Source organism: Onychostruthus taczanowskii, unplaced genomic scaffold (genome assembly GCF_017590055.1).
Source record: "Onychostruthus taczanowskii isolate IOZ18803 unplaced genomic scaffold, ASM1759005v1 scaffold339, whole genome shotgun sequence".
Lineage (NCBI taxonomy): Eukaryota > Metazoa > Chordata > Aves > Passeriformes > Passeridae > Onychostruthus > Onychostruthus taczanowskii.
In genome coordinates this window covers 10,592-27,339 of record NW_024500783.1, presented here as the reverse complement: position 1 = coordinate 27,339, position 16,748 = coordinate 10,592, and the positions used below count along the sequence as shown (strand labels likewise).

The 16,748-nt window shown below is 56.1% G+C and overlaps 2 protein-coding genes across 2 annotated transcripts in view; both read left to right on the top strand.

The window, feature by feature from the left end:
- Positions 1-4,656, top strand: part of DRC1 (dynein regulatory complex subunit 1) — a 30,176-nt gene extending 25,520 nt beyond the window's left edge. Inside the window, exons 11-18 of the mRNA XM_041410787.1 lie at positions 29-163; positions 238-467; positions 699-871; positions 1,005-1,094; positions 2,130-2,216; positions 2,335-2,507; positions 4,303-4,443; positions 4,542-4,656. Of these exons, the coding sequence (XP_041266721.1) occupies positions 29-163; positions 238-467; positions 699-871; positions 1,005-1,094; positions 2,130-2,216; positions 2,335-2,507; positions 4,303-4,443; positions 4,542-4,656 (1,144 nt within the window). The remainder of the gene's footprint in view (positions 1-28; positions 164-237; positions 468-698; positions 872-1,004; positions 1,095-2,129; positions 2,217-2,334; positions 2,508-4,302; positions 4,444-4,541) is intronic.
- A 2,994-nt stretch (positions 4,657-7,650) lies between these two features.
- TRIM35 (tripartite motif containing 35) lies at positions 7,651-16,273 on the top strand. The gene is made up of 7 exons (XM_041410786.1): positions 7,651-7,737; positions 9,960-10,398; positions 11,502-11,597; positions 13,643-13,873; positions 14,018-14,040; positions 14,330-14,451; positions 15,625-16,273. The coding sequence occupies exons 1-7, from the start codon at positions 7,658-7,660 to the stop codon at positions 16,182-16,184; spliced, it is 1,551 nt and encodes a 516-aa protein (XP_041266720.1). The 5' UTR covers positions 7,651-7,657; the 3' UTR covers positions 16,185-16,273.
- The last annotated feature ends 475 nt before the right edge of the window (positions 16,274-16,748 follow it).

Below are 16,748 nucleotides of genomic sequence, written 5' to 3'. Positions count from 1 at the left end.
CAAACCCGCGCTCTTCCTCCCTTCCCAGATTGCGGACGTCCCTGGAACTGCTGAAGGCCAAAATGGCCCAGCAGGAGATGAAATTCCAAGAGGACAAGCAGAGCCTGGAGTCGGAGCTGGAGCGGGTCACGGGGCAGTTCCAGGAGACGCGGAACCGGATGAGGTGGGAAGCGCTTGGAATTCCACCCTCGGGAACAGCGGAGCGGGATCCGACCCCTTCGGGATCCTTTCCCGCAGGCAGCTGATGCGCAGCAGCGCCGAGAAATTCCGTCAGGTTTGGATCGTGAACGAGGAAGAGGCCAAAGCGCTGATCCGGGAAGCGCTGGATGCCGATCGGATCATCCACGTCCAGCAGCTGGGAATGCCGTGGGAAGAACCTCACTTGTGGTTCATGGATAACGTGGGGCCCCTGGGAGGCGCCCAGGAAAAGGGGGATGCCATGGAGCTGGCCACGAAGCTTCTGGAAGGTGGGATCCGTAAATTCCTTGGGAATGTTCTTCCCGTGTCCCGCTGGGGGTTTCCGGATGGGATTTTTCGGGAGGTGCCAGCCTTGAGCTGGCTCATTCCAAGGGATATTCCCGCTGTTTTGTTGGGTTTTTTTCCCCAGTTCCAACAAGCAGCTGTCATCCCAGCAGCTTTGTTTTCCAGGGATTCCCACGTTTTGGGATCTTGCTCCCGCTTCCCTCTCTGATTTTTAGGGCTCAAGTCTGGAAAACCGGAGCAGGAAGGGAGGAGGAGTAAGAAGAAAGGATCGCGGAGCGCAGAGGGAGGGAAGGAAAACCAGGAAAGGATTGAGAAAAGAATCACATCCCGGCCAGGCATTCCCAGGAACACCCTCCGGAAAATCCTGGAGGTCGTGAGCAAGGAGTCGGTGAGGGGTGCTGGAGCTCGGGATCCGGGAGCAGCCCCAGATCCAGAGGGGTTTTTTTTGTGGATCCCTTTGGAATGAGGGCTGGGAATGCTCACCGTGGCTCTGCCCCCTCTTTCCCGGCCTTTTTCCCAAGGAATTCCTGCTGGAAAACAAACTCCTAAAGCCGCTGCGGGAGGTGGTGGGGCCCAGGAATGACGTCCGGCAGCTCCGATCCATCTTCGAGGTGAGCTGGGATGGGATCTCCCGGGATTGGGCTTGGAATGCTCAGCACCAGGAGGACGTGGAGCTGGGAATGCTCACCTGGATCAGGGAGGGATCCGGGGAATCCCAAAAGGGACTCCAGGAGAGCTGGGATTTGGAAAAGGGCTGGAGGGATGGGAGACAAGGAATGGCTTCCCAGTGGGAAAGGGGAGCTTGGGATGGTGGGATCTTGGGAAGGAATTCCCGGCTGGGCTGGAATTCCCAGAGAATCCCTGGGAGTCTCCAAGGAAAGGCTGGATGGGGCTTGGAGAAACCTGGGATAGTGGGAGGTGTTGGGGATTCTGGGATCAAGGACATTTGGAATCCATCTGGAGGGATTTTTATGGAATTTTATGGGGATGGAAAAGGGAAGGGAGACCCTGCCTGGAGTCCTGAATTCCCAGGGAAGCCCCCAGATTCCAAAATTCCTTCTCCAGGAGGAATCAGGATGGGGATGGATCCAATGCCAGGCTGGGAGAGCTGGGAATGTGCAGCTGGATCAGGGAAGGATCCAGGGAATCCTTGGAGCCTTTTCCAGAGGCTCCAGGAGAGCTGGGATTTGGGAAAGGGCTGGAGGGCCAGGAGCCAGGGAATGGCTTCCAGTGGGAAAGGGGAGCTTGGGATGGTGGGATCTTGGGAAGGAATTCCCAGCTGGGCTGGAATTCCCAGAGAAGCCGTGGCTGCCCCTGGACCCCTGGGAACGTCCAAGGTTTGGGATCATGGAAGGTGTCCCTGCCCACGGAATGGGATGAGCTGTGACCTCCCTTCCCACCCAGAACATTCCATGATTCCCAGATTCCCACCTCCAGCCCATCCTGACTATTTAAACGCCTCCAGGGCTCCTCCAGCCTGTTCCCAGACTTTCCAATCCATGGATATTCCAGGCTATCCCACATCAACCTCTTCCCAACCATTCCTTCCTCAGCCGGAGTTTGCCGGAATTCCATCATTCCCTCTGCTCCTGGAAAATCCCCGTCCCTTCCCCTGCCCATCCCTGACGGAATTCCCGCTTTTCCAGGCCCTCCGGATCGAGGACGAGGACGAGCTGCGCGCCCTCGTGGATTTTTTCCTGGACTACGAATCCCACCACGCGCCCAAGATCCAGGTGGGATCACCAGGGGAGAGCCCGGCAGATCCCAGGATCCCCGGGAAGGCTTCCCAAGAATTCCGGCAAGGAGGATGCGTGTGTTCATCCCGAAAATTCCAGGCTTTTCTCCCTCCAGGTCAGCCAGGCGGAAGGTCCCGCGGATCCGGCTGAGGAGCGAGGGAAGAGCGGATCCCATTCCCAGCGGGATCAGCGCCAGCCCCTCGGGAGCACCCCTCGCATCCCGTCCATCCAAGAGGACCATGTCCTGACAATCCTGAGGGAATTCCTACAGGAATTTGTCAAGCTCAGGTGGGAATAGGGACGGCACCGGGATTGGAGCCAAACTGGGATCCAGGGAATGTCCTGGGGGTTCCTGGGTTGTTCTGCTTGGAGAAAGAGATTCCCGACCTTCCCTGAGGGATCAGGAGATTCCCAAGGCTGGGAATCACCAGGCAGGAGATGATCCAGGATCCGGGAAGGGCGGGAAAGGCAGAGTTTGTTCTCCTTCCCAAAGATTTGTTCTCCACTCCAAGGGTTGGGTTTTTTTTCTGTTCCCAAATATTTGCTCTCCATCCCAAGGACTTGTTCTCCATCCCAAGGACTTGTTCTCCATCCCAAGGATTTGCTCTCCATCCCAAGGACTTGTTCTCCATCCCAAGGATTTGTTCTCCATCCCAGGAATTTGCTGTCCATTCCAAGAGTTTCTTCTCCGTGCCAAAAATTTCTTCTCCATCCTAAAGCTTTGTTCTCCTTCCCAAGGATTTGTTCTCCATCCCAAGGATTTGTTTTCAATCCCAGAGATTTGTTCTCCATCCCATGGATTTCTTCTCCATCCCAAAGATTTGTTCTCCATGCCCAGGAATTTGTTGTCCATTCCAAGAGTTTTCTCTCCATCCCAAATATTTGCTCTCTATCCCAAAGTTTTCTTTTCCTTCCCAAGGTTATGTTTCCCAGTTTTGAATTCCCAATTGCTACGGATTTGTTCTCTATCCCAAAGATTTGTTCTCCATCCCAAGGATTTGTTCTCCATCCCAAGGATTTGTTCTCCATCCCAAGGATTTGTTCTCCATCCCAAGGATTTGTTCTCCATCCCAAGGATTTGTTCTCCATCCCAAGGATTTGTTCTGATCCCAAAGATTTGTTCACTATTCCCAAAGATTTGTTCTCTAATCCCAAGGATTTGTTCTCCATCCCAAGGATTTGGTCTCCATCCCAAAGATTTGTTCTCCTCCCCAAGCATTTGTTCTCCATCCCAAAGATCTGTTCTCCTTTCCAAGGATTTGTTTCCCAGTTTTGAATTCCCAGTTGCCAAGGATTTGTCCTCTATCCCAAACATTTGTCCACTATTCCCAAAGATTTGTTCTCCATACCACGGATTTGTCCTCTATCCCAAAGATTTGTCCACTGTTCCCAAAGATTTGTTCTCTATTCCCAAGGATTTGCTCTCCATCCCAAAGATTTGTTCTCCTTCCCAAAGATTTGTTCTCCATCCTAAAATCCCAAGGATTTGTCTTCATCCCAAGGATTTGTTTCCCAGTTTTGAATCCCCAATTGCCACGGATTTGTTCTCTATCCCAAAGATTTGTCCACTATTCCCAAAGATTTGTTCTCCATCCCAAGGATTTGCTCTCCATCCCAAAGATTTGTTCTCCTTCCAAAAAATTTGTTCTCTATCCTAAAATCCCAAGGATTTGTTCTTCATCCCAAGGATTTGTTTCCCAGTTTTGAATCCCCAATTGCCACGGATTTGTTCTCTATCCCAAAGATTTGTCCACTATTCCCAAAGATTTGTTCTCTAATCCCAAAGATTTGTTCTCCATCCCAAGGATTTTCTCTCCATCCCAAAGTTTTGTTTTCCTTCCCAAGTATTTGTTCTCCATCCTAAAGTTTTGTTCTCCTTCCCAAAGATTTTCTCTCCATCCCAAAGATTTGTTCTCCTTCCCAAGGATTTTTTTTCCCAGTTTTGAATCCCCAATTGCCACGGATTTGTCCTCTATCCCAAAGATTTGTTCGCTATTCCTAAGAATTCATTCTCCATCCCAAGGGTTCCTTCTCCATCCCAAGCTTCCCATCTCCATCCCAAAGCTTTGTTTTCCACCCGCAGGGACGAAGGACCCCCCAAGGAAATCCAGGATCTCCGGGACAATTCCAAGGACGGGGAATACTGGGAAGCCTTCACCCGCGTCATTCCCGAGCGGAAACTCAAACTTTGGGACGCGCTTGGAGCCGCACTCTCGGAATATCAGTGAGTGCCTGGGGGGGCGTGGCAGGACTGGGACAATTCCAGGGATTTTCCACGTAATCCCATGGATTTTCCACGTTATCCCGGTGTCCCTTTCCCAGCAAAGTGCTGACCCGGAGATCCCAGCTCTTTTCCGAGGCCACCGCCCTGCAGCGGCAGAACTCGGAGCTGGGAATGCTCCTGGAAGAATATTTGGGATCCACGCAAGGCCAGTGAGCTCAGCCTTCCCATTCCCGGGGATATTCCGGACACGGATCCCACCGGGATGGAGCTGAACCTGGGAATCGCCGGCGCCGGGTGTGGATTTCCCTGGATCTGAGCCGGGAGTTCCTGGCAGGGGTTAATAAATCATTCCCAAAACCTGGATCTGTGTGCGGAGCAGCTCGGGAATGGGAGCACGTCCGGGTGTCCCCAACATCCAGGGAATTCCTGGAATTCTGGGAAGTGCCACAAAGCTGTGGGATCTGAGGCCTGGAATTCCAGGATGGAAGTTTAAATCCCATCCCAATTCCAACCCCACATTTTCCATGAACCAGGGAATTCCTGGAATTCTGGGAAGTGCCACAAAGCTGTGGGATCTGAGGCCTGGAATTCCAGGATGGAAGTTTAAATCCCATCCCAATTCCAACCCCACATTTTCCATGAACCAGGGAATTCCTGGAATTCTGGGAAGTGCCACAAAGCTGTGGGATCTGAGGCCTGGAATTCCAGGATGGAAGTTTAAATCCCATCCCAATTCCAACCCCACATTTTCCATGAACCAGGGAATTCCTGGAATTCTGGGAAGTGCCACAAAGCTGTGGGATCTGAGGCCTGGAATTCCAGGATGGAAGTTTAAATCCCATCCCAATTCCAACCCCACATTTTCCATGAACCAGGGAATTCCTGGAATTCTGGGAAGTGCCACAAAGCTGTGGGATCTGAGGCCTGGAATTCCAGGATGGAAGTTTAAATCCCATCCCAATTCCAACCCCACATTTTCCATGAACCAGGGAATTCCTGGAATTCTGGGAAGTGCCACAAAGCTGTGGGATCTGAGGCCTGGAATTCCAGGATGGAAGTTTAAATCCCATCCCAATTCCAACCCCACATTTTCCATGAACCAGGGAATTCCTGGAATTCTGGGAAGTGCCACAAAGCTGTGGGATCTGAGGCCTGGAATTCCAGGATGGAAGTTTAAATCCCATCCCAATTCCAACCCCACATTTTCCATGAACCAGGGAATTCCTGGAATTCTGGGAAGTGCCACAAAGCTGTGGGATCTGAGGCCTGGAATTCCAGGATGGAAGTTTAAATCCCATCCCAATTCCAACCCCACATTTTCCATGAACCAGGGAATTCCTGGAATTCTGGGAAATGCCACAAAACCGTGGGATCTGAGGCCAGGAATCATCAAATTCTTGGAATTTCACAATCCCAGCATGCTCCAACCTTTCCCTGGACACTCCTGTCCGGGAATTCCCTGGGAATTCCAGCCCAGCTCCTCCCCACCCTCCCAGGGAAGAACTCCTTCCCAAAAATCCCAAATATCCCTGACAGCTCCAAGGATCCCCAGATCCATGGAATGCTCTAGGCTGGAATTCTGCCCGGTGGAGAAAAGAACCTGGAAAGAATTCCTGCCTGGAAAGGGTTTCCAGTCCCTATTCCTGGTGGGATTTCAAATCCCTGTGGATTTGGGCAGGGGGGGAGGGGGGACAGGGATTCTGGAATTCCCTGATTCCTGAGGGTTTTCCACCCTAAATAATTCCATCATCCCAAAAAAACCCCACCCCAGTCACCTTTGCCTGTCCCTAATTCCCAAAAATTCCAGGCCGGGATGGCTCCAGAGGCCGGGATTTTTCCAGCAGGGATTTTTCCCGTCCCTGCCAGCCTCCACCCCCCTCTTCCCACCAGTCAAATCTCATTCCCACATTCCCGGAGCCAATTCCCGGCCGGTTTTATCTTTAACCTTGGACTCCGAGCCTGTGGAAAACACGGCTCCCAAGGTTTGGGAAAAAAAACAACTTTTTTTTCTTTTTTTTTTTTTATTCTTTGGGGTTGGTTTTTTTTTTCCTTTTTTCCTTTCTTTTTTCTCTCTTTTTTTCTTTATTTTTTCTTTTTTTCCCTTCTTTTTTTTCTTTTTTCTTTTTTTTCTTTTTTCCCTTTTCCCCTTTTTTTCTTTTTTTCCTTTTTTTTTCCTTTTTTTCCCTTTTTTTCCCCCTTTTTCCCTTTTTTGTCCTTTTTTTTTTCTTTTTTTTTTCTTTTTTTTTCCGTTTTTTTTCTCTTTTTTCCCCTCCTTTTTTTCATCTTTCCTTGGATAATTTTTTAATTCCTCCCGCTTCCCACGGCGGGAGTTTTTTTTTTTTTTTTTTTTTTTTTCTTTTTTTTTCCGTTTTTTTTCTCTTTTTTCCCCTCCTTTTTTTCATTTTTCCTTGGATAATTTTTTAATTCCTCCCGCTTCCCACGGCGGGATTTTTTTTTTTTAATTTTTTTTTATTTTTTGCTTTTTTTGGTGAACGGGGGCGGAATTTTGGGGGGCACCACGCGACTCCCGGCTTAGAAACATTAAAAAAAAACCAAAACAGGGAATTCTGGAGCGGGTGAAAAACAGGGAAAAGGGAAAACCAGCACCGGGCACAACGCCGCGCCTGGAAAATCCCGGTTGGATTCCTCGGCAAACCCCATTCCCGTGGGAAACGGGGTCAGAGGGAGAACCGGATATGGGAATTTCCGAGATCCCGAAATTCCCGGGTTGGGGACGGGGGAGGGTCTCGATCCCACCGGGAAGCGGCTCCGGGCCGGGAGAGGCCGGGCCAGCAGCGGAATTTTTTTTTATTTTTTGCTTTTTTTGGTGAACGGGGGCGGAATTTTGGGGGGCACCACGCGACTCCCGGCTTAGAAACATTAAAAAAAAACCAAAACAGGGAATTCTGGAGCGGGTGAAAAACAGGGAAAAGGGAAAACCAGCACCGGGCACAACGCCGCGCCTGGAAAATCCCGGTTGGATTCCTCGGCAAACCCCATTCCCGTGGGAAACGGGGTCAGAGGGAGAACCGGATATGGGAATTTCCGAGATCCCGAAATTCCCGGGTTGGCGAGGGGGGTCTCGATCCCACCGGGAAGCGGCTCCGGGCCGGGAGAGGCCGGGCCAGCAGCGGGAACCTCCCCCGGAGCTGCATCCCGACCCTCCCATCCCGCTCCGCCCTCCGGGAGCACCGGGAATATCGGGAACACCGGGATGTCGCAGGAAGCCGAGCGGGGCCCCCTGCTCCGGTTGCAGCGGAGGAAGGCGCGGTGCAAGCGGTGCCCCTCGGCCAGGTGAGACCCCCGCCCGCCTGTGGCACCCCCCCGGAACCGGCAGCGGGCACCGGGAAGGGCCCGGAGGTACCGGGATGCCACGTGGAGAGGGGCCGGGGTGGGGGACGGAGCGGGAGCGGGCACCGGGAATGGGTACGGGATACCGGGATTGGGGTACGGGGCACCGGGATTGGGTACGGGACACCGGGATTGGGTACGGGACACCGGAGTGGCTCCGGGATGGGGGGCCGTGGTTGGGGGATGGGGACCGGGCACCGGGATTGGGCACGGGACACCGGGATTGGGTACGGGGCACCGGGATTGGGTACGGGACACCGGGATTGGGGTACGGAGCACCGGGATTGGGTACGGGACACCGGGATTGGGGTACGGGACACCGGGATTGGGCACGAGGACACCGGGATTGGGGTACGGGGCATTGGGATTGGGGTACGGGACACCGGGATTGGGGTACGGGGCACCGGGATTGGGGTGCGGGGCAACGGGATTGGGGTACGGGGCACCGGGATTGGGGTACGGGACACCGGGATTGGGGTACGGGGCACTGGGATTGGGTACGGGACACTGGGATTGGGGACGGGGCACCGGGATTGGGGTACGGGGCACCGGGATTGGGGTACGGGACACCGGAGCGGCCCCGGGATTGGGGGTCCCGGCACAGGGGCAGCCCCGGGATTGGAGGTCTGGACACCCGGGACTGCCCCGGGTTGGGGGAACACCGGTCCGGTGCCGAGTTTTGGGGAACCGGGGCTGCCCCGGGGCCCGGGGAGAACCCCGGGGTGGGGGTCCAAATCCGGGTCCGGTCACCGGGGGTGTCCCGGCGCAGAAAAAGGGGGGAACCGGGCACCGGGGGAGCCCCGAACTGCTGAGACCGGAGCAGCCCCGAGGTGGGGACCGGGACCTGGGGACCCAGAACCGGGCACCGGGGCTGCCCCGAATTTGGGGGACCGGGGTGAGGGGACCCAGAACCGGGCGACCCAGAACCGGGCACCGGGGCTGCCCCGAGTTTGGGGGACCGGGCTGTGGGGATCCAGAACCGGGCACCGGGGCTGCCCCGAGTTTGGGGGAACCGGGACCTGGGGATCCCGAACCGGGCACCGGGGCTGCCCCGAGTTTGGGGGACCGGGACCGGGACCTGGGGTCCCGAATCCGGCACCGGAGCAACTCGAGATTGGGGGACCGGGGTGTGGGGACCCAGAACCGGACACCGGGGCTGCCGGGATTGGGGTGCGGGGCAACGGGATTGGGGTACGGGGCACCGGGATTGGGGTACGGGACACCGGAGCGGCCCCGGGATTGGGGGTCCCGGCACAGGGGCAGCCCCGGGATTGGAGGTCTGGACACCCGGGACTGCCCCGGGTTGGGGGAACACCGGTCCGGTGCCGAGTTTTGGGGAACCGGGGCTGCCCCGGGGCCCGGGGAGAACCCCGGGGTGGGGGTCCAAATCCGGGTCCGGTCACCGGGGGTGTCCCGGCGCAGAAAAAGGGGGGAACCGGGCACCGGGGGAGCCCCGAACTGGGCACCGGGGCTGCCCCGAATTTGGGGGACCGGGACCTGGGGACCCAGAACCGGGTACCGGGACTGCCCCGAGTTTGGGGGACCGGGGTGTGGGGATCCCAAACCGGGCACCGGGGCTGCCCCGAGTTTGGGGGACCGGGACCGGGACCTGGGGTCCCGAATCCGGCACCGGAGCAACTCGAGATTGGGGGACCGGGGTGTGGGGACCCAGAACCGGGCACCGGGGCTGCCCCGAGTTTGGGGGACCGGGGTGAGGGGACCCAGAACCGGGCACTGGGGCTGCCCCGAGTTTGGGAGACCGGGGTGTGGGGACCCAGAACCGGACACCGGGGCTGCCCCGAGTTTGGGGGACCGGGGTGAGGGGACCCAGAACCGGGCACTGGGGCTGCCCCGAGTTTGGGAGACCGGGGTGTGGGGACCCAGAACCGGGCACCGGGGCGTGTCCAGGTCTCGGCTCTCGGTCCGACCCCGGATCTGGGGGGGTCCCGGCCGCTCTTGCCGCCGTCCCCGCGGGCCGGAACCCCCCCGGCAGCGGCCCCGGGGCGGTGTCAGCGTGCGGGAGGGAGCGCGGCTGAGTCACCGGCAGGAAACCGAGCGGTTGCATCAGAAGCGGAGCCGTCGGTCCGGTCGGGGCAGTTCGGGAGGGAGGGAAAAAAAAGAAAAAAAAAAAAAAAAATCGCGTTCCCAAAAATCCCTCCCCGCAGCATGGAAAAAGAAGACGATCCCTGCTCCAGCAGCTCGGCAGCTCCGTGCAGCACGCAGGGCTTGAAGGAGGAATTGCTGTGCCCCATCTGCTACGAGCCGTTCCGGGAAGCCGTGACCCTGGGGTGCGGCCACAACTTCTGCAGGAGCTGCATCAGCCGCTCGTGGGAGAACCAGCGGCACGCGTGTCCCCTGTGCAAGGAGAGGTCCTCGCTGGAAGATCTCCGCGTCAACCACACGCTCAAGAACCTGGTGGAGCTGGTGATGAAGGAGGAAGGGCAGCGGCAGAGCCGCGGCGCGGCTCTGTGCCCGCTGCACCAGGAGGAGCACAAGTTCTTCTGCCTGGAGGACAAGGAGCTGGCGTGCTTCGCCTGCCAGAGCTCCGAGCAGCACGAGGGGCACAAGATGAGGCCGGTGCAGGAGGCGGCGGCGGATTTTAGGGTGAGGGAGGGAGGAGGGAGGGGGGGGAGGGAGGGAGGGATGGAGGGATGGATGGATCCATGGATCCATGGATGGATGCAGGGATGGATGGATCCATGGATCCATAGATGGAACCATAGATGGATGGAGGGATGGCTCCATAGATGGATGGAGGGATGGATGATGGATCCATTGATGGATGCATAGATAGGTCCATAGATGGATGGATTCATGGATGGATGGAGGGATGGATCCATGGATGAAGGGATGGAGGAATGGATCCATGGAGGGATGGATCCAAAGATGGATCCATGGATGGAGGGATGGATCCATGGAAGGATGGAGGGAGGGAGCGATGGATAGATCCATGGATGAACAGAGATGGATGGAGGGATTGGATCCATGGATGCATCCATAGATGGATGACAAGACGCATCCCTAAAACTTGGCGCTGTCCCAAATTTGCCAGGATTTGGGATGAGGCAGCCACGCTTCCCTGCAGGGATGTGGCGGCTGCTGGGTGCTCTCCTGCCTTTTAATTATCCGGCGCCATCCCGGATAACAATCCTGCGGGAAAGGGGAGCGGGATGATTATTCCCGGCGGTTTGGTGATTCCCTTGATCCCAGCCTGGATCCGGCCACGCTGGTTATTCCAGGGTTTGGGAGCGGGGCTGGGATTTGGGAGTTGCACAATTCCAGCAGAAAGGAGGCGCGGGCTGTGGCTGCCTGAGGAGGAGGAGGAGGAGGAGGAAGAGGGGGAGGAGGAGGATGGGATGCAGCCAGGAGCTGGGAATGCTGCCAGGACACGCTGGAAAACAGCCGGCGCCGCCCTGACTCATCCCGCTGGATTTCAAACGTGGCGGGAAAAGCTTGGCTGGTGTTCCTGGGAATGGGAACAGGAATGGGAATGGGAATGGGAACGGGAATGGGGCTGCCACGGCACTGGGATGGGATATCCCTAAAAAACAGGGAGGAGGATTCCCTATGGAGCAAAGCTCCTCTTCCTGCCTGTCGGAGGGGAAGAGTTGGATGGAGCAAGGATCCTGCTCCAGGGGTGTTTATCCTGGAAAAATCCCGGAAAATCCCGGGAATGGGGGAGTCCTGAGGGCGTCTCCTCCCCGCAGGCCAAGCTGGCGAACATGGAGTCATCCCTGCGGGATAAGGCCAAGGATTTCGGGGCCGTGCGGCGATCCTACGAATCCATCTCCCGGCACAACGAGGTGCGTGTTCCCTCTCGGAGCTGGGATCAATCCCAATCCTGATCCCGATCCCGATCCTGATCCCGATCCCAATCCTGATCCCAATCCTGACAATCCTGATCCCAATCCTGATCCCGATCCTGCACGTTCACTGGGATGGAGCTCCGGTCCCATCCAGCAGAGGAGAGTGATGGGGATTTGGGAAGCAGGGAAGGGAATTTGGGAAGGGCAGCGTGATCCCATTGAATCCCAGGGAATCCCTGAGCTCTGGGAAGGGGAATCCAGGAAATTTGGGTGCCCCCAAGGTGGGATTAATCCCGATCCTTATTGGGAATGCAGCTGGAGTAAAGCCCTGATCCCATTTGGGAGAGGAGAGCGGTGGGGATTTGGGAAGCAGGGAAGGGAATTTGGGAAGGGCAGCGTGATCTCATTGAATCCCAGGGAATCCCTGAGCTCTGGGAAGGGGGAATCCAGGGAATTTGGGTGCTTCAGAGGTGGGATTGATCCTGATCCTGATTGGGAATGCAGCTGGAGTAAAACCCTGATCCCATCCCGGAAAAAAAAGAGTGGTGGGGATTTGGGAAGTGGGGATGGGAATTTGGGAAGCGCAGCATGATCCCAGATATCCCAGGGAATCCCTGAGCTCTGGGAAGGGGGAATCCAGGGAATTTGGGTGCTCCAGAGGTGGGATTGATCCTGATCCCAAACCTGCACATGCAGCCGGGGTTGGAGCACTGATTCCATCCTGGAAAAGGAGAGCAGTGGGGATTTGGGAAGTGGATATGGAAATTTGGGAAGGGCAGGGTGATCCCATTGAATCCCAGGGAATCCCTGAGCTCTGGGAAGGGGAAATCCAGGGAATTTGGGCGCTTCAGAGGTGGGATTGATCCTGATCCTGATTGGGAATGCAGCTGGAGTAAAACCCTGATCCCATCCCGGAAAAAAAAGAGTGGTGGGGATTTGGGAAGGGCAGTGTGATCCCAGGGAATCCCTGAACTCTGGGAAGGGGAATCCAGGGAATTTGGGTGCTTCAGAGGTGGGATTGATCCTGATCCCAAACCTGCACATGCAGCTGGGGTGGAGCACTGATTCCATCCTGGGAGAGGAGAGTGGTGGGGATTTGGGAAGGGCAGTGTGATCCCAGGGAATCCCTGAACTCTGGGAAGGGGAATCCAGGGAATTTGGGTGCTCCCAAGGTGGGATTAATCCCGATCCTTATTGGGAATGCAGCTGGAGTAAAGACCTGATCCCATTTGGGAGAGGAGAGCGGTGGGGATTTGGGAAGTGGAGATGGAAATTTGGGAAGGGCAGGGTGACCCCAGTGATCCCAGGGAATCCCTGAGCTCTCTGAAGGTGGAATCCAGGGAATTTGGGTGCTCCAGAGGTGGGATTGATCCTGATCCTGATTGGGAATGCAGCTGGAGTGAAGCCCTGATCCCATCCCGGAAAAAAACAGTGGTGGAGATTTGGGAAGTGGGGATGAGAATTTGGGAAGGGCAGGGTGACCCCAGAGATCCCAGGGAATCCCTGAGCTCTGTGAAGGTGGAATCCAGGGAATTCGGGCGCTTCAGAGGTGGGATTGATCCCAATCCCGATCCTTCACATGCACTGGAGTGGAGCACGGATTCCATCCGAATTTGGGTGCTCCAGAGGGGGGATTGATCCTGGTCCTGATTGGGAATGCAGCTGGAGGGAAGCCCTGATCCCATCCCGGAAAAAAACAGTGGTGGAGATTTGGGAAGTGGGGATGAGAATTTGGGAAGGGCAGGGTGACCCCAGTGATCCCAGGGAATCCCTGAGCTCTCTGAAGGTGGAATCCAGGGAATTTGGGTGCTCCAGAGGTGGGATTGATCCTGATCCCGATCTTGCACACGGAGCTGGGGTTGGAGCACTGATCCCATCCCGGAAAAGGAGAGCAGTGGGGATTTGGGAAGTGGGGATGGGAATTTGGGAAGTGCAGCGTGATCCCAGGGGATCCCTGAGCTCTGGAGCTGCCTGGAAGGGGACCCCAGGGAATCGGGGCGCTGCCGCCGTCCCCACCTGGAGCAAGGTGCCGACATTCCCAGGTGGAATCGGAGCGTCTGGAGCGGCAGGTGAAGTGGGAATTCGAGAAGCTGCACAAGTTCCTGTGGGACGAGGAGCAGGCGGTGCTGGCGCAGATCCGGGAGGAGACGGGGCGGAAGCAGGATCTGATCCAGGGAAAGATGGAGGAGCTGGCCGAGGCCAGCCAGGCCCTGCTCAACGAGGCCGCGCGGCTCCGCGCCGATCTCAAGCAGGACGACTACAAATTCCTGATGGTAATTCCCACATTCCCGGTGCTCATTCCCACCGGGATCCCGCTCCCGGCCTGGATCCCGCCTCCCCCGTGTGATCCATCGGCTGTCGGAATTCCGGTGGCGGCCGGGATCTGATTCGCGGTGTCTCCCTCTTTTGTTTTCCAGACCCACAAGAACCGCAAGCGGAGGTAGGTCCTGATCCCGTTGTATCCATGGGAATTTGGGAATGGCTGAGCCCTTCCCGGTGGCTGCATGGGGGTCTCCTGAGGTCCCAGCTCCAAGAAAATTCCAGCATCCCCTCCGAGGTGCTGGATGTCCCCTGGGTGCTCCGGGCAGGATGGCGGGTACACGAAGCGGAATTTCAGGGTTTGCGGGAAGCGTTAAATCCCAGATTTTGTGGGAATTGAGGGAGAAGAAGCTTGGGAGATGCCGGGTGCCTCATCCCAATCCTTTCTCCGTGGTCAATCCCTGCCCTAGGATCGCCTGCACGGCCGAGGAGCCGGAAGCTGTTCCCTTGGGAATGCTCCTGGACGTGGCCAAGTACCTGGGATCGCTGCAGTACAATGTGTGGAAGAAGATGCTGGACACCATCACCGCCGGTGAGGAGCCGGGAATGTCCGGAACGGGGTTTTCCAGGGGGTCTGGAAAGACGGGAAGTGTGGAGATGGATTCTTCCCTAAAAATGGTGGTTGTGGGGTCTGGAAAGATGAGAAATGTGGAGCTGGGATTGGGGATTGGGGAAGTGAAGGGAGGGGCTTTTTCCTCAAAGGGGGAACTTGGGAATGTGCGTTTGCCAGGGACAAATCCATGGATAGTGATGGATGGATGGATGGATGGATCCATGGAAGGATGGATGGAATCAGGGATAGGGATGGATAGATAAATGGATGAATGGATGGATGGATGGATGGATGGATGGATGGATGGATGGATGGATGGATGATGGATGGATAAATGGATGGATAAATGGATGGATAAATGGATGGATGGATCCATGAGTGGATCCGTGGATGGATGAGATGGATGGGTGGATGGATGGATCTATGAATGGATGGAGAGATGGATCCATGGATGGATGGACAGGTGGAAAGATCAACGGAAGGATGCATGGATGCATGGAGGCATCCATGGATGGATGAAGGGATGGATCCATGGATGGTGGGATGGATTAATCCATGGAAGGATCCATGGATGGATAGAGGGATGGATCCAGGGATGGAGGGGCAAGAGGGATCCTTGGATGGAGGGACAGATGGACAAATGGATGCATGGATCCCCAGATGGATGGATGGATGGACAGATGAATCTATGGATGGATGGATGGATGGATGATGGATGGATGATGGATGGAGGGATGGATCCATGGATGGATGGATGGGTGGAGGGAGGGAAGGAGGGATCCTTGGATGGAGGGACAGATGGACAAATGGATGCATGGATCCCCAGATGGATGGATGGATGGACAGATGAATCTATGGATAGATGGATGGATGGATGATGGATGGATGATGGATGGAGGGATGGATCCATGGATGGATGGATGGGTGGAGGGAGGGAAGGAGGGATCCTTGGATGGAGGGACAGATGGACAGATCAATGGAAGAATCTGTGGATGGATGGAGGGATGGATGAATCCATGGATGGATGGAAGGATCCATGGACGAATCCATGGAAAGATCCATGGATGGATGGAGGGATGAATGCATGGGTGGATCCACGGAGGGCTCCACAGAGCTGCGAACTTCCCACAAAACCTTCCCCTTCCCGGCCAGTCCCCTTCAGCCTGGACCCCAACTCTGCCGCCGGCTGGCTCTCCGTCTCCGAGGACCTCTCCAGCGTCTCCAGCTGCGTCTACAAAGGCTCCGTGGAAAACCCGGAGCGCTTCACCTCCGCCCCCTGCATCCTGGGATCCCGCGGCTTCTCCGAAGGCTTCCACACCTGGGAGGTGGACCTGGGCGGGCTGACCAACTGGAGGGTGGGCGTGTCCCGGCCCCACAGAGGATCCCACTGGAGCTTCCACCACGATTCCCGCTCGGGCTTCTGGTACATCTACCACCTCCACGGCAAGGACGAGTGCCGGGCGTCCAACGCCGTGCGCTCGCAGACGGCGCTGGGCAACATCCGGCGGGTCCGGGTGGAGCTGGACTGCACCGAGGGGGAATTGTCCTTCTACGACGCCGAGCTCCGGAGCCACATCTACACCTTCCACGAGAAGTTCGGCGGCGTCGTCTTCCCCTACTTCTACGTGGGGAGCTCCCAGGGGGACGCCAACACCAACACGCTCCGGATCTGCCCGCTCCGCGTCCGCGTCCTTGAGGATGTCCCCACCTAGGGCGCCTCCTGGTGGGGCTCTCCGGGTGCTTTTCCAGCTTTTCCAGGTGGGGGGAAAAAAAAAAGGAGGATGGGCAGGGATACGAAGAATATTTGTTTGTAACGTCTCAGGTTTTTATCGTTAATAAACTTTAATAAATATTAGGAATGTTATCGATGTACCTCCCTGTGTGGTTCTGTGCCCAAATCCCAAATTTTCCTGCCGCTCTCTGGCGTGGATCCAAACTGGGAATGCTCTGGGGGGAAGGGATTTCCCTGACAAATAGGGATCAAATGAGGAATTAAAGGATTTAGGGGCTTTTCCCGCAGTTTTCAGGGATCCAGGAATCCACGCTGTGAACGGCGATCCTTATCCCAGCTCTTGGAATGGGTAAATCCCACGGGATTTGACACATGGAAAACCATCAGTGGGAACATCCCTGGGAGTATCCCACCTCCTCCACCCTTTTCCCCATGACTTTTTCCCTCCAAGGGTTTTTTTTCCCGGAATTCCCAGCTCTTCCCAGGAATCCAGTGAAGATGCATCACTGGTGTTGGGAAAATGAGGAATTTCGGAGTTTTTATC

What these genes read in the sequence shown, in the direction of transcription:
- TRIM35 (XM_041410786.1), top strand. Translation starts at nt 7,658, where the DNA reads ATGTCGCAGGAAGCCGAGCGGGGCCCCCTGCTCCGGTTGCAGCGGAGG. An exon ending in CCATCTCCCGGCACAACGAG is followed by an intron (nt 11,598 to 13,642) that starts GTGCGTGTTCCC and finishes CGACATTCCCAG; the next exon opens with GTGGAATCGGAGCGTCTGGA. An exon ending in GCTGGACACCATCACCGCCG is followed by an intron (nt 14,452 to 15,624) that starts GTGAGGAGCCGG and finishes CTTCCCGGCCAG; the next exon opens with TCCCCTTCAGCCTGGACCCC.